At 43.0% G+C, this 16,974-nt stretch overlaps 1 protein-coding gene across 2 annotated transcripts in view; it reads right to left on the bottom strand.

The window, feature by feature from the left end:
• DNAH9 (dynein axonemal heavy chain 9) overlaps positions 1-16,974 on the bottom strand; it is a 196,784-nt gene that overhangs the window by 146,258 nt on the left and 33,552 nt on the right. For both annotated transcript variants that reach the window (XM_035104728.2, XM_060271783.1), the window contains exons 23-29: positions 15,532-15,684; positions 12,681-12,806; positions 9,077-9,316; positions 7,511-7,671; positions 6,889-7,045; positions 5,523-5,627; positions 2,301-2,458 (exon numbers count right to left, since the gene is read on the bottom strand). In XM_035104728.2, the coding sequence (XP_034960619.2) occupies positions 2,301-2,458; positions 5,523-5,627; positions 6,889-7,045; positions 7,511-7,671; positions 9,077-9,316; positions 12,681-12,806; positions 15,532-15,684 (1,100 nt within the window). The remainder of the gene's footprint in view (positions 1-2,300; positions 2,459-5,522; positions 5,628-6,888; positions 7,046-7,510; positions 7,672-9,076; positions 9,317-12,680; positions 12,807-15,531; positions 15,685-16,974) is intronic.

Raw genomic sequence — 16,974 nt, 5'->3', positions numbered from 1 at the left:
TAATGGGGCAGCTTTTGTATCCCAAGAATTCAGGGCATTCTTGGCTGATAACTTTATAAGAGGGGTCACATCCGCGCCCTTTCACCCATCCTCCAATGGGCAGGCTGAGCGCATGGTAAGAACAGCCAAAGAATCCATTGCGCGCTTAATGGAGGGTAACTGGTCGGCTCGCATTGCGCGAATGTTATTTTTGCAGCATGCGACGCCGTGTACTGCGACGGGCAAGTCGCCAGCCGAGCTGCTCTTAGGTAGAAGACTGGTAACGGTGCTGGATTATGTCCACCCAGATAAAATGCCAAACCGTAATTCAAGAGCAACCCCCCAGGCTGAGACTGACACAACAAGGTATCTCGCCCCTGAAGATCTGGTCTGGGTGAGGAACTATTCACGAGGTCCGCGGTGGGTGGCCGGTGTGATCACCCGGGCTAGTGGACCTGTGTCCTATTATGTGACCTTGGAAAATGGGCAAGTTTGGAAGAGACATATAGATCAGCTGAGGCGCCGGGCGCTCAGCAGGGAGGAGTCAGATAATTCATCCCTGGCTAATGACGCACAGCTGCGAGACCAGAGTGAAGATGGCCCAGAGGTGCAGTCACCAGGGGCTTCAGCAAATGAACCAGGGTCTGCTAGTCCTCAGGATGACGAGGTACAGGTCGGGGACCCTGAGATGTCTGGGACTCCATCTGTTCCTGATGAAACCCCTATAGCAGCCCCTCCACCACAGGTAACACCCGATCCAGAACCTGCAACACCTGTTGTCAGGAGATCAGGTAGAAGTTGTAGGACCCCACAGTACCTGAGGGATTACGTCTGCTGTGCTCACTAGGGGGGGAGGGGTGTTGTGTATTGAGTCAAAGGATTTTATATCTGTATTATTATTGTCTGTATTTGCGTTAGGATAAAGTAACTGCCTTTTGGTTCCAGAGGGTACAGCTACTATTGGTTCATTTAAGCTGCTGTATTTGGATCCTCTGTCTTATTGGTTTCCTCCAAAAGGCAGCACTGTGATTGCTTGATATTGTTCCCTCCAAAATGTATCCCTTCCTAGCTAGTCCCCTGTCCCTATAAATGTAGCTTTCCTCTCCTCAGTCTTCAGTCTTGTTCACTTTAATAAAGAGCTGTTACTAGAGAACTGTCTCCAGCATGTTTTGTCAAGAGAGCTGAAATCACAAACCCCACGTCACAACAAGGCCATTTGTCCATCTAGCACAAGACTGTCCTAATACAGACATTGGGTGGGGGTGTGTGTCTTGATTTTACCCCAAGGGCCTCAGGCAAAGCAAGAGATGAAGAGTTCTGCATTTCAGCCACACACAAGTCACGGGCTTCTACACACATAGAATCATGGAGTTGGAAGGAACCCTGAGGATCATTTAGTCCAACCCCTTGCAATGCAGGAATATGTAGGTGTCCCATATTGGGATTGAACCTGCAACCTTGGCATTGTCAGCCCCACACACTAACCAACTGAGCTATACACACACACACACACACACACACACACACACACACATACCTTACCCTCCATCACAATTTAGGGGCAAATTATTTAGTTACTTATTCATTATACTTATCATCATCCAGCCAGCCAGCCAGAGGAAGAGCTGCTTGTGGGATTTTCTGCTTCAGGGACCCAAGTAACTCTGCTGGCCATAGATAAAGTGCACCTTGACCTTGGGAGGGGGAATTTGCTCAGGAACTAAGTATCCTGAATAGGAGATACTCACTGAACCATTTTGTTCCAGGCCCCACTTATAGTGATCACATTCAAAATACTATGACTTCCTGAGTATCTCCCACCAGCTCCATAAGCATAACTTCAGGGATACTATGCACACACAGGTGTTTCCTGGAATTTACACAGAGAAGCAAGAGCCTTATGTGCTAGCATAGTCAGGACCTGGATGAAAGGCTCTGACTGAGTCACTTATATAGCCTGCATACTCCAGAGCAGCCCAGACTGGTCACTTTCATCCAAAAACCAGAAGACTAAGCACTGGGCTACACCTTGGAGGGAAAATACTGTGTCTGGTTCATTTGCCCTTGCCAAAATAGAACAAAATACACATGGCAAAGGGAGATATCATGATGAATAGTGTTGGGTATGGAGCAGGGAGTCCCAGATACAATTTCCAGTGCAATGACAAGCTGCCAGATTGTATACCAAAAACCTCAGTTTACGTTCCATAAAATGGGAACAACAGTTACTTACCACAAAATACTCTTGCAGGAAAGAATGAGACAAAGATTTTAACGTACTAAAATGTCGAAAGCTAAAAGGAATGTGATCCATATCTTACCTGAAAAGAGCTTTCAAATTCTCAGGCAGCTCCGTACGACCGGCATAGCCAGGATTCATGGTGATGAAAATGCCAACAGAAGGAACTAGTCTAATGTCTTCGCCAAGGAAATTAAAATTCTGCTTTTTGTCCCTTATGGCATCCTGTATGCTTTTCACCTGAAAATGGAAGAAAATTGGGCTTCCTGCATGGATTTTTATAAAGCGTGCTTAATAAAACGTGTGCTAAAAAAGCTATGTGGTATTATGGTACATATTAGAATCAAGCACTTATCTACACTGCAGCATATCTAAGCAAGAAGATGCCTCCTGTTGGTTGAGAGGGCCGGCATCATCTTTTTTTAGTGATTGCTGTTAAAACAGCTGCCACATTATGAGCAAACTGTATCTTTATGAGCCACTGTATACTCCCTTTTTTCCCCAAAAAAAGAAGGGGGTAAAAAGGTTGCTCCATGGCTCTATCAGTGTAAATTTTATCTCCATTGAAAGATGACCCCCTTCTGCATCAAGTCATTAGGGCTCCTCCAATCGTGTTTCAGACAGTGGCTAACTAACTGCATCCAGGAAGTCCAGAGGCAGGGCACAAGAGCAGCAGCCCTCCCCATTTTTTTGTCCCCAGCACCTGGTATCCAAAGACACATTGCCTCTGAAGAAGATTTTCCACTTGATTCCAAGGTTAATGAGCAATTGATGACCTACCCTTCATGAATTTGTCTAATTCTCTGTTAAAGCCATCTCAATCAGTGGCCATCTCCACCTCTTGCTTCAGTGAATTCTATAAATGAATTATGCTTTTAGGTGAAGAAATACTTTCTTTTGTCTGTCCTGAAACTACAGCCAACTTCATCAGGTGGCCCCCAGTTGTAGTGTTGTAATGGGGGACAGGGGGTGAATAATTTCTTTCTGCCCTCTTTTTTTCCATGCCACGTGTAAGGTTGCATGAACATAAAATTTAGGGCAGAAAGACCCCTGCCTATTATTGACAGAACCTGACAGTTATGTGAGCAATTCTCATGCAATCCAGGAACAAAATTTAGGATGGGTCCATGGAAGCAGGAATGAGGAAGCCTGTGGCATATCACCACCTTGCAAACCAGGACTATTCCAAACCAGCCAAGACAGGAGCAGCTATATAGATTCATTGATACTGGGATAAAAGAAATGAAAAGCCTTCATGCCATGAAAAATGTCTCTAGCATACATTTATCCCCCTGTGTGATGGCTCTGCATAGCCAACATCATAGGAGTATATTCAAGGCTAAAAGCTAATTAAAACAGAACACCCACTGCTTTGGGCCAACAATGCAATATCTATACATGCTAAGTTATCCAAGGTAGAATTTTAATTGACCTGGAAGTTAAGTGAGATTTTGCGAGTGGCTGCCTTGAATGTTTAATAGCAAGACTGGCACTTTTACTACAACATACATGGCTTGCTAACTTCATGGTCTGCTTTGTTCTGCTGTGTGGCTTGCACCTCTGAAGTACAGATTCATCGTCTTGACTATTATTGTTTGGAAGGCTTAATGTCAAGAATGTTTTTCCTCTTGTGCTGCTTTCTGAGAGGAGAAACAGATCATCAACGCCATGTTTACTGGCTTGAGAGAATCTCTGTATTAACAGGCTGTCTTCAAACACAACCAACACTTGACAAGACACTCAACACTTGACAAGACAAGCATCTGATTAGGGCTTTCCCCACCATCACATTAACATTCCAAATTGTATTTAAAACCACGATGATAAATTTACAGTGGCACTGCTTGTTTTATTTCAGTAGTCTAACTAATGGAGAAAAAACATGTAATGTTGAATCAACTAGGGACTTCTTGTCTGAGGATACCGTTTCTCCTTTAATCAGATAATACCCCTTTTGTATCTTTTCCTGGGCAGTGCACATTAACAGGCTCAACACTGTCTAATTATCACTACATGGGCTTTTTACACACATCACACTTAAAATGCACAGGCCTCATATTTTCACAGGGCACTTCTGTTCACAGCACTTTGCAACTGTACATACCTTTGCCAAATAACACTGCCCTAAAGCAGGAGCTACTATCCATGCTACCTGTCCAGAAAGGAGGAGGGCATATAGCTATGCTACAACTGTCATAGAAGCATTATGTTCTCTATTTCTACTGAGTGCCCCTACAGCAAGATCAAATGCCCCTCAGCTACTGTTCCTCTCAGTACCCTACAGCTTCCAGGTTCTTAATCCATTTATGACACCAGTTCTGCACCTGGAACCAGGCAAAGCTGATATACAGAATTCCCACCTCGCCCAACAGCTGTCAAGCACTGAAACTCAACAGAAATAAAAAAGGAATTCTACTTATAATGGGACCAAATTGCATTTCCAAATAATACAAACACAATACGTTAAAAGCAATATTAAAACCAGTAAACCAAGCCTCCCCCACGTCTTCTGGATCCAGGTAATCCTATCTTGAGGAAATTTGGTAAGTGGCAACCAGCCATAGGGCTTTTTCTGAGGTGGTGCCCCATTCATGGAATACCCTCCCAAGAAATATTAACTTGGCATTAACTCTTATGTTTTAGATGCCAGCTTCAGACCACATTGTCCTCTCTAGCCTTTGATGGTGACTTGCTTTTCTGCTCTTGTCATTGTTGTCCTTTTCAATTGGATTGTGTTTATATTTTATTGTTAATCCGTTTTTATCGTTAGCTCTCTTGAAGACTGATCAGCGGAAAGGTGGAAGTAGAATGAATAATATGAAAACAGTGGCCATTTCTGGGCATCACACTAAAATATGGTTTAGCAAGACATAAAGGAGCCTTGCCTCCTTCCAGGCTTGCACTCTCTCTTCCTTCCATGCAGCCAGGAGGAGGAATAGCTTGAAAGCCTTTGCTTCCACTATTCTTTACCCACAGCATGACACATTATTTGGACTGCAACTGTGGTTAAGATTTACTATTGTCAGTTTTAACAAGCCTGCTTCAAAAACCGTAGTTTGAAGTCGGCTTATTTTAAATGAACCATAGTTAACGTTGCCCACAGTTTGTCAGTCTGGACACAGCAATAAACTATGATTAATCGAAAGCAGAAACAGAAGGCCATGCAGGAGGGAGGGGAGGAGAGCCCGGGAGGAGGTTAGGCTCATTCATGTCTCACCAAACTATAGTTTTGTGTGACATCCAAATGCAGCCAAGATCTCAAGGTACATCCCTGCCTTACACTTCTTTCCTACTTATTACTTACCTGTACAGCCACCACTGACAAGACTTCAACAGAAATTCTGTTAAACTCATCAAAACAGCCCCAAGCACCAGTCTGGGAAAGGCCTTTGTAAATGTTCCCACAGGACTGCAACAAAGAAGGGAAAAGGACAGCAAAATTACCCACCTATTTTGCTTCGGTGAAATGTGTATACAACCTATTTCCAGTCTCATGAGCAATTTGTTCTGTAGGCACTTTCTAAAGAGCAAGGTAATGGAAGGCGGAAGCTAATAACAGCAATGATGAACTTGGATGGGCTTCTCAATTGTACTGTTTTATTGCCTATATGCAATCCGCCCATTTAAAGATGATTGGTACTGGCTGACAGCACTCCGAGCTCAAATAGATGAAGGAATAATTCTAGGGTTGCTTACTTAGATCAATGAGAAGCAATGAAGAGCCATTTAGACAAGGGGTGGGAAACCTGCGGTCCTCCAGAAATGGTTGAACTACAACTCCCATAAGTCCCAGCAAGCGCTGTCAGTAGTCAGGAATGATGGAAGTTGTGGACTAGCAGTAGCTGCAGAGGCAGGGGGGAAGAGATGTTCCTCATCCCTGCTCTAGTTTAATGAAATGTTTCTTAAGCTTTGATTTCAAAACAGGATAGTGCCCACCTGTGAAATTGTGACTGTGTGAGGCTGTTGTCTCAGCACCTGACTTGAATGTGAAACCACCCACCTACTTTTTGCTGTGCTGCTGCCAACACACGATGCTGACTGCATTGAAGGTGGGTCTAGCATTGTCTGTTGGCCACGATACAGCAATAGTAGGTGAGGCAGTTTCATTTCCAGGTCAGACGCTGAGGCAATCCCCTCAGAATGCCGCAATTCCGCTGGCAGATCCTGAAAGTGTTTCAAATATTTTGGGAATTTCGTTCTTTAAAGCAAAGAACTGGATACAGCCCCACAGCTGATTTTCCCACAAGAGGGAAAATAGTAAGCTTTTGGGAAATGGAACAGAAGTGAACAAGGAGAATAAATCTGCCCTGGGGAGAACTGCAAAGCTTGAGTGTTATCAGAAACAGCCATGATTCACCACAGCACTACTCTGTTTTTGTGCAAATCCCATTCAAATCAATGCAGATTGTGCAGAAAAAACTTCCCAGTGGGATTGCACCCCAATGAAAGTGGAATGAAAAGTATGTCAGATGCAGTTTCTCCAAACAAACAAAAATGTGTAGCAGTAATTATATGTATTTAGTTTTCTGCAGAGTTTTGGATTTCTAGTCCTCACCATACCTTTTAAGAGAAACTTCCCTAATGAACCAGCATTTAGCTGAGTTACCTCTTTCTCTCTACACAGAATCTTACTGGTATACTATTATTCTTAACTGTTTCTTAAAAGTTACCTTGTAGTCCATTTGCTCTGAACAGTTGAACACATACACCATGATGCCAAGAGCTCGCCCAAGATCCTTAGTAGTCTCTGTCTTCCCAGTGCCAGCTGGCCCTGCAGGAGCCCCACTCATAGTTAGATGCAAGGACTGGGTGAGGGTGATGTAGCATCTTCAAACAGGAAGGAAAACATCATCATCATTATCATTATCATTATCATCATCATCATCATCATCATCCTGCCTTCTTCCCATATAGGAACTTAAGGCAACTTACACAAATTAAAACAAGACAGAAAACACACACAAAAAGCCTAAAAACATATAAAAGATAATCATTTTTAAAACAATTAAACTGTGATAGAAATCAAAACAATATGAAACAAATATATTGAAATGCAGATAACAAAAACAGCACAGCACTATTAAAAACCCTGTCCTTTAAAAAAAATCCTTAAAAAAAAAAGACTGGAGCTGCAAAACCATCAAGGCTTTGTGAATTGCACATCAGAAATAGCAAATTTCTGCACAAACAAAATGGGAGGGTGGGGAGAACAGATTCTGCAACAAGCTGGCAAACTAAAGCTCCTCCATGAGTGACACCTGTCCCTTGTCTGAACCCCTTCCAGATACCTACCTGTCTGTCAGAGGAGTGATGACCAGGCGGGGTGTGTTCCCAAGGTATTCATAGGAATACAGAAACTGTGCATCACAAATGTTTGCATAACAGTGCTTCTCCTCATCTGCCCACCTGTGTCGGAGTTGAGACAGCCAAAGAAACACCTGTGCATTGTCCACCTTCAAGAGCAGAACAGAAAGTCAAGATAAAACAGCTTAGGGGGGGGGGGCAAATGGTGCAGCTGGAATACCAAGGTGATCTACATGCTCCACAGCGATGGTGAGTGCACTTGGGGGAAATGATGTCAATGGCTTTGCACATCTCACCATTCCACAGTGAGACAAGTGCCTTGACAGGAGTGCCAGCCAGGTCGGGTGGAAAATCCCCCAGAGCATTCAGGAATCCACCAGCCTCTGAGACAGACCAACCAGTGGGTCCCCCATCCCTGCAAGTGGAGTAGCTACATTCAGGCCAAACTTCTCCAGGGAATGGTGGGCTCTCCAATCAATGGAGCATTAGCAATCCACTCTAAGGCAAAGACCAGGTCAAGGGCATGCCCAGCTACATGTGTTGGAGCATTAATGTACTGAGAGAGCCCCATGGTTTTCATGGAGGCCATGACGTCTCAAGCTGGTCCATTTGAGGCAGCTTCAGCATAGATACTGAAGTTCCCCCAAAAACAACTGTGTAAGGTTCTCCAACACCACATCAAAGACTTCATCCACCAGCTCGGTCAGGGAGGTTGCAGAACAGTGGGGCAGACAGTACATTAGCGACATCACTGTGCTATCTCTCTGGCCAAACACCACAAACAACCCCTCAAACCCACACACATTGCCAGTTGGTCTCTTGGTAAGGACGATGAAATTATTATGGATGATTGTAACACCTCCTCCCTCCCCCTCTGACCTGGAATGGTGCTGCACTGAGCCCCCAGCTGGGTCAGCATAGGCCACCCAGCCCATCTGCCAAGGTCAAAGTTATGCATGACAAGTCTACCCCGTCATACACAATCAAATAATGGATGGTCAAAGATGTATTATGGACAGACCTGGCATTTAGCAACTACATGACCAGGCCAGGGGGCCAATTGACCAGTGTCCCCAGATTCTGAAATACAGCAGATAAAGCAGAGTGGGCAAGGGCTTTGATTTAACTTGCCTTCCTCCCACCTGTATATTTTTGTCCCACTCTTACCTGCCACCACAGGGATGACAGCCCCAATCCCATATCCACACTACCTTAGCTAAGACACATAACACCATTGACTCATCTCAAAGACCTGAATCAAACACTAGACGTGAATCACACCCCAGCTCTCACCTGGAACAAGAACCAAACATTCCCTCCTGTATCCCAGGATGAATTCAGCATATCACCATCATAACTTTGAGAAAGCTGGCCCGAGGAACCCTGAGTTAGGATGTAAAAAGGGCAAACAGCAATGGCAGCATGGCTTCAAAGTAATCCCATTGCTGGTTTAGCCAACTAATCGTCTTCACTAGCAATGCACAAGCTCCCTTCTCAGTAATCCTGAGAAAAACAGTACGGAAAAGATCCAGCTGTTTGTGTTGAGCAACAAACCTTCTGAGCAATCATCTTGGCCACCACATCTCGAGCATGCACATCAATGGTGCAGATGGTCATAATCTTCTGCCTGTCGCCCTTTGAGAGATGCCCTATGAGCATGGTGATGAGGGTGTTCAGCTGGGTCACTTGCTTCTTGTAGTACTCCTTCATGGCATTCTCATAGCCTTCTTCCAGCCTGGCAAAAGCAATCCCAACCTCTGTGGTCCACCAAATCTGAGTACAGGTGAGTGCCACCTCGGAAAGAGAAAGAAACTCAGAATACTTTGCAAAGTCAGAAATAAAGGGTGGATTTCTAAGCCACAAGAGTCTAAGGGGTGGGATTCAACTAATGAGTGCTGTCAGTGGAAGCCCTGTGGAGGGGCTTCTGCTTCAGCAACAGGGTTTTCCTTCCCTCTCCTTCTGCCCCCACACACATCGGAATTGTGTCAGAGGGGTCAGGAGAATCTGTGGAACATCATACGGGGTGGGGGAGGAGATGGGGGTTATTCTGTCTAGCAACCCAAAATATTTGCCCCTATTGTTGCTTTTGAATTATGGTGCTTGAGGAGACTCTTGAGAGTCCCATGGACTGCAAGAAGATCAAACCTATCCATTCTGAAGGAAATCAGCCCTGAGTGCTCACTGGAAGGACAGATCGTGAAGCTGAAGCTCCAATACTTTGGCCACCTCATGAGAAGAGAAGAATCCTTGGAAAAGACCCTGATGTTGGGAAAGATGGAGGGCACTAGGAAAAGGGGACGACAGAGGACGAGATGGTTGGACAGTGTTCTCGAAGCTACAAACATGAGTTTGACCAAACTGCGGGAGGCAGTGGAAGACAGGAGTGCCTGGCGTGCTCTGGTCCATGAGGTCACGAAGAGTCGGAAATGACTAAACGACTAAACAACAACAGAGGGACCTCTGTGTATAGTGTGGTATATAAATTCAATAAATAATAATAGTAATAATCTTCTTAGCATGACGCTGAATTCCTCCCAAAATGATTTTTTTTCATTCATAGAAAAACATCCATGAAGAAATATGTGGTTAAAAAAAATATGTCAGAAAACAAAAGGACACCAAAAATAATTTGTGGATAATTCCTGAAAAGGCTACATGGATTTCGTCTACTGATACAATGCTTTACTACAGGAGTATTCTGCCATCATATAAAATTGTTACAGAGATACTTCAGGAATTTTCCCTGAGACATGAGCTGGGACAGATTGCCTTTTCCCATCACTACACCCTCTCCAGCATTAACCAGTGTTTCCCAATTTAATGGGCAAATGTTCCCAGGAGATGGCAACTCATCAAATGAAAAATCCACTAAAGAAAGAAGATAAATTGCAATTACCCTGAAGTAAAAAGATGCCTCAAAGGCCATACCTTCCCACAGGGTTATGGCCACAAAAGATCATGCAGCCATGGCCTAGAATAAAACCTGGGATTTAAACATTGCCGATCCCAAAAACATCCCCACTGGCCACCTGCATTAGGTAATCTATGAGAAGCCATAAAAATGTGATATATAGAATTATTGCCACTTAAAGGTCAAAAGATAGAAACGGTAGCTTAACAAATATTGCAAGTTAAAATAAATCATCAGGAGGGGGTGCTTTTTCATAAATGAGGGTAAGCAAAAGACCTATGCCATAAAGCTTTGCAAATGATTCTGAAGCAAAAAAAAATATTTCCTACTTCTTAAAAAAACAAAAACTGGTGACAATACCACCCATATTTTTTTTCAGCATCCAAATTCTTAATAAAATTTTGATTTCCATATTGGAAAAACAACCACCACTCAATATTTATTTATTTATTTATTTTTAAAGGCAAAGCCATGTCCTCCATGCTTCTATTTATTACATATGGAGAAAATGGCTTTTCTTTTCTTTTCTTCCTTTATAGCAAAACTAAAATCCTCTGAGCTGTAAAAGCATCTGATAATCTTTAGTCACTGGCAACCCAATTCTTAAAGCACTGACCCAGCTCAAAAGCTATTAAATTGGAGCGAGTGTTTGCAGAGGGTGGAAAATTATAAAAAGTTTAACTGTTAATGCTTTACTGTTAGCCATCGTTTCTTCCAGGGTAGGCGCTGCCTTTTTCACCCAGTTTGCAAAGAACTGAGATATGCAAGCTCCTCATTCTCCCACTGTGGCTCCCCCACAGCAAGGCTCATGTGCTAATGTTCTTTTCAGACTACAGAAGCTTTTTTGTTTTACAGAAAGCTACCATAGGACTCCTATTTCCCAAGGATCCATTAGGCTGCACTTCAATTCTGAACTCTGGTAAGCAGTCCACTGCCAAGTAAGTAATTGACGCTTAACAACCAGAAGTAGCATCTGATGAGAATTTCGCAGTCAGGGTGCAAGCGGGTGCCCCAGAGCACTGACACGGCTTTGAAACTCCCATTGTTCTAGGAGCATTTTGTGATAGGGAATTTCATTAGCGTGAGCCGTTTCTGATCTCTGGGCGCTGTACTGGGCCTAAGATTTCAGAATAAAATTGTGGAGTGGAAGGAAAGGAGAACCTGTTTCTGCCTCCCCACTTCTAGCCATAGCTGCCAAGTTATCCCTTTTTTTCAGGGATTTTCCCTTATGCTGAATAGGCTTCCTCGTGAGAAAAGGGAAAACTTGGCAGCCATGCTTCTAGCTACGCTCTGAAGACTGGAGAAGAGACCCTCTTAAGAATATTTTACGGGGGTTGGGCAGGGGAAGGAATAGACCATGTGAAAAATGAATATTATTTCAGCGGCAGTTCATTCATTTTCAGCTTTGTATTCTGGTTATAAAATTCTGTTGTTGTGCCCATAACCCAGGTTTAAGGTGCCATTTAGCTCCTAGCTTTCATACCTGTTTCTAATACTGCCCATCAAATCTGGAAAAAATGCACTAGTTGCCTATTATCTTCTGGGCCTAATTGAAGGTGTTATGGGGTTTAAAGTCCTAAATGACCTAGCTAAAAAATAACTAAAAGAACGCCTCCTCTCATACTGACCTCCCCAAGTTTTAAAATCTGCAAAAGTTTAAAAGTTTTAAAATCTGCAAGGAACCTTTGCTGAGGGTCCCTACACCTAATGAGATTCTGTGGGGTTAAAGACCTGTGGGAAGATTCTCTGTGGTGGCCCCTCACCTTTGAAATGTCCTCTGCTCTGAGGTGTGTCTCACCAAGATACTGCTGTAATTTCATCAGCAGGTGAAATTTGCCCAGGCCTTTGGGTATATTGGGCTTTTCCATTTCTGTCACTGTTGCTTGTTTTACCTGCAACTAAATTCTGTGCAAGCAACTCCCTGTAGAGAATGGCTACCACTGGTCAGTTATCGTAAGACTGACCAGGGCTGAATCTACACATATATTTAAAAAAAACACTGTGAAATGCTTTTAAAAAAAATATTTTTAAATGGAATTTACCATTAGCTCACCATCACCATCTTGTGTCACATTTGTATAATGCACTTAAAACATTATATTTGCAGCTATATAGCTAAGTCCCAGGTGCAGCGGAAATGACAGCTACTCAAGCTAAGAAGGCATAAAATGGGATTTGCCCCAGAACCATGCTTAGCCCACCCTACACACCACGGATTGTTCATCTGAAGAGGAAACAGAGCAGTACCTGTGCTGGGTAGTCAAAAAGCCACTGTTCCCTTGCCTTTTCCTCATAAGCCATCACAGCCTCTGTCATCTCGTGTCTCACAGTGGCCCGCATGTGGTCCAACACACGGTTCAGCCAGCTCTCCACCTAGGGGAGAAGAGGAATCCAGGAGGCAATTACCATCAAGCGTTACTCACCCTGGAGGTGGTGGTTCTTCCCTCCCTGAAACTACAAAAAAAGGATTGCTGCTCAAGGCAAGAGGCAACTTGTCTTGTCCCCTGTGGCCCCTAGAAGCACCTCACCACCATTCCATCTTTATGCCATGCTTAAGACAGCAAAATACAGAGGGGGGCATTCTTCGTTATAAAAACTCTCCCACTGGAAAGTGTCCTAAGCGTGAACTTAAGCACTTTTAAAAATCTGGAACACTGGCTCATCTAGCTCTGTATCACTGACACTGGCTTGCAGTAGCTCTCCAGGGCTTCAGATGGCTGTACCTGGAGATGCCGGGGTTCAGCCTGGGACCTTTGGGGTAGAAGGCGTGTGCTTCGCTACTAAGCTGTGGTCCTTTTTCTTCTGAAAGACTTGCCTTTTGGGTGGCCAGAAAATTGCAGGATTTATTTTCCTGCTTGAAGTTGACCTCTTGCTTTATTCTATTTATTCTATTACAGCGGGGTTTTATGCTTATTTCCCGCCCACAAAATTGTAACCAGACCCAACCATTCGAGATGAATCAGGTTATAAATAAATTACTTTTAAAAGCAGCCTTTCCTCTTGCATGCTCACCGTATAATATTAACATCAGGGTCACTTCATACATAAATGCATTTTTCTACCAAGAGACAATATCACTGTCGAAAAATACGTGTGTATTAAGGGTATTTACATAAGTTAAGAGTTATAGGGAAATTGACTTTATAGATCTAAATATATGTTATCAGAAAATCAAGCAGTGAAATTTAAAAAGAGAGTGAACATCTCTCATGGTTTAAATTTTAAAAAAATCAGATGGTTTGTCTGCTTTTAGTGGAATTGCTCACTGGTCAGTTAAAGAAGGTACTGTAACATAATTTGAAAAAAGGTTTGATAAACATCTCTCTCTCTCTCCATATTATAGACACTTATAAGGTATTATGGAATGGTGGTTAACTGGAGCAAGTAAATGAATATACGATGTGCTGGGTTCAGGTTATAAGTGATAATATTCATAAAAAAGTTTCAGAATATTTATTAACAACAGTAAGGAAGCTTTCCTTTTAACAAGATGCTACTATTTTCTTGATTATAAAAGCTGTTTATACCAAGTCAGAGAATTAAGTCCATGTAGGTTCAGTAATATTAACACTACTGACTAGCAACAGCTCTCCAGGGCTTCAGGCAGGGGTCTCTGCTAACCGTATCTGGACCAAGGTGTCCTTCTGGAGTTGGCAGCTACTGCTTTGCAGGGGTTCTGCTCTACTTGGATGGCCAACTCTAGGAGGTTTTGGATAATACTGCCCAGTCCTGTAGACTCTCCGGTGTGGAGTTCCACAAAACTCTATATCTTGTCCTCCTTGCTGCATAACATCTAACATGGAACTGCTGAGTGGGGTAATCTGGGGTTTGGAAGTGCACTGCCATAATATGCTGAGGACATGTAGCTCTGCTTCTCATTTTCCTCTTCTGTAGGTGAGGCTTTGGTTACGTTGAACCAGTGCCTGACCACAATAACGTACTAAATGAAGGCCAACTTACTGGAACCCAGTCTAGATGCCGAGTCGGCGGGTCTTATGACCAAACGAGTGATGTTCAACTGGACCCAACTGGTCCTGGATTGGGTCAAAACTGCACCCTGAAGGAATAGGGTCATAGCTTGGGAGCTATCCTGGATCCATTACTGCCACTGGCCTCAGTAGCCTCAGTAGCATGGTGTGCCCCCTCTACCAGCTTCAGCTATCCTATGAGGATAGGGATAACTTGGCTTCAGAGGTCTAGACTCTGTTTACCTCCAGGTTAAATTACTGCTATATGTTATATGCGGAGCTACCTTTAAAGATTGTTTAGAAACTGCAGAATGCAGTGGCCAGAGTAATAATGGAGATCAGATAGTATGACCATATTACATCGATCCTAGTCTAGCCTCAGCAGCTGCCAACATGTTTCCTAGCTCAATTCAAAGTGCTAGTCTTAACCTATAAAACCTTATACCGCTCAAGACCCCAAATCATTCATAGCACCACTCTGACAAGAGCCTGCCCAGACTAAGAAATGATCAGCTGATGTCATGGTGATGTGGGAGAGGGGCTTTTCAGTGGTGGCCCCCTGTCTATACAATGCTCTTTCCAGTGAGGCTCACTTGGCACTGTCATTAATATATTTTCAGTGCCAGATAAAGACCTTCCTCTATTTCCAAGGCATTTGATGGTAACTGTTCTGTTGCTCACATATTATATTCTCTGTTGTGCATAATTCATCAGCTGTTGTAACAAAATGTTATAGGTATTTTGAAGGATAAAATACGTTTTAAAATTGCATTGCTTTGTTCTTCTGTTTCAGTTTTTCCGTGCTCACTGTTTGTAAGCTGCCTTGTGATTGCTCAGGTGTAAGGCATCAAATAAAAAGGTAAGTAAGTAATACTGAATCTAATGTCACCTCAATCCATGCAGAAAAGACTCAAATTGTACAGAGAACTCTTAGGCTGATTGAACTTTCATTTTTGCTTGAATCATGTAACCAGAGTAGGTACATCACAAGGCAACCTGTTTACAGCACCCATTCAGTGTGCCAAATAGGAAATGCTCTGTTATAGTCTACTCTGTTATAGTCTGAACAAAAACCACAGGCATAGACCTCGTTCACAGAAGGAACATGGGTTTCTTGACATCACCCTAACCTGCCCACTGCAGTCACATGGCTCGCTGAAGTTAACATATTCTTCCTCTTTGCTGTACATCCCTAAGCCCAGCTTGGTCGAACTTTGGTCTGAATCCACCTGAAATTTCATCTTGGCCATATTATCAAAGAGTTTTGAAAGATGTCGCTGGACCTGCAAAATATATATATGTGTATACAATTAGGACTGAGCACCATGCAGCTAGAGCACACAGCACTTTTCCATATTGCTTCCAAGAATAATGGCCCACAGTTAGGAAAACACAGGAGGATACCAGCTATGAACCCACATTTTCTTGCTGCTACCTTTAAAAATAGTACCATTGGACCCCTGCGCCAAAGAGAAAGACATCTTGCATTTATTGTTCATTGTCTTTAGTTAATGCTCTTTCTCTTAGAGACCTATGTTTTGTGAAATGCCCAGCAGCCATAATTGGCATTCAGCAGCTTACAGATCCTGAAAGCTCCTTTTATGTACAAAACATCCCTCCTTCCATTTGATAAACTGTATATAAAGCATTCTCATTCTCTACCAACTTGTCCCCTAAAGCTTTCAATTGCACTTAAATCATTGCAAGTCCAACACTAGGCCCACTAAGATAAAATTGTTGTGTATTTAATCCTCCTCCTGGAATCAGCAGACGGAGCTCAGAGACAACAATGGAAAGGCCACAGGTTTATCCATATTTGATTCTACTTGACATTTATTTTGATTTTGCAGCAAATCGCTTTAAATAGGAATAACAGACACAGCTCAAATAATTCCTCCTATATCAGTGAGCTTTTCAAGGCAATATTTTCCTTTGTGTTTTCCCGTGTTTTCTGCTGTGTTCAAGGCATTGATCAAATTGAAGTTCTGAGCCCAATAAGTAGCTGAGAAGGATTCTGCGCTGGAGGAAATCAATGCCTTTTTTTGCTTTTTTTCTGTGTGCAGAAGCAGTTAGTTATATAAAGCCTGCAATAGCTTAGAATCCAGTTTAACAGGTGCAGACCTCTAAATGGTATAGGCCTGTGATATTGATGTGTTAAGTGTGGCGACATTTCACCCAATCCACCATTCTTCTGTCATCACAATATACTTTTTCCAGGTGTACTTTGACAAGCACTAAACAAGTGGAACTCAAACACAGATAGTGCTACAAGACCAAATTCTTTCATTTTTCTTTTTAATATAGTTTTTTTGTGGGAGAAAGGGATTCATCCACCGTGGCAAACAAGGAACGGACTTAGGACTCTGTCCTCCATTGTCATCTTAAAGCCCTAAAGGGGTGGAGAACCTCAGAGTAAGGGGTCTTTATCCGATCCTCAGGACTCTCCTCGACTTACACCCCCTCTTTCAAGGAGACAACACCTCAGTTTCCAATCTGCACTCCCCCAAAATGCTTTTCCCTGCTGGAATATGATTTCCTCATACTATGATTGTGCCTCATTTGCTTTGATTAAC

The sequence above is a fragment of the Zootoca vivipara genome, chromosome 2 (assembly GCF_963506605.1).
Source record: "Zootoca vivipara chromosome 2, rZooViv1.1, whole genome shotgun sequence".
Lineage (NCBI taxonomy): Eukaryota > Metazoa > Chordata > Lepidosauria > Squamata > Lacertidae > Zootoca > Zootoca vivipara.
Note: the sequence above shows the minus strand (reverse complement) of the source record. Positions and strands in the feature narration are given on the sequence as shown.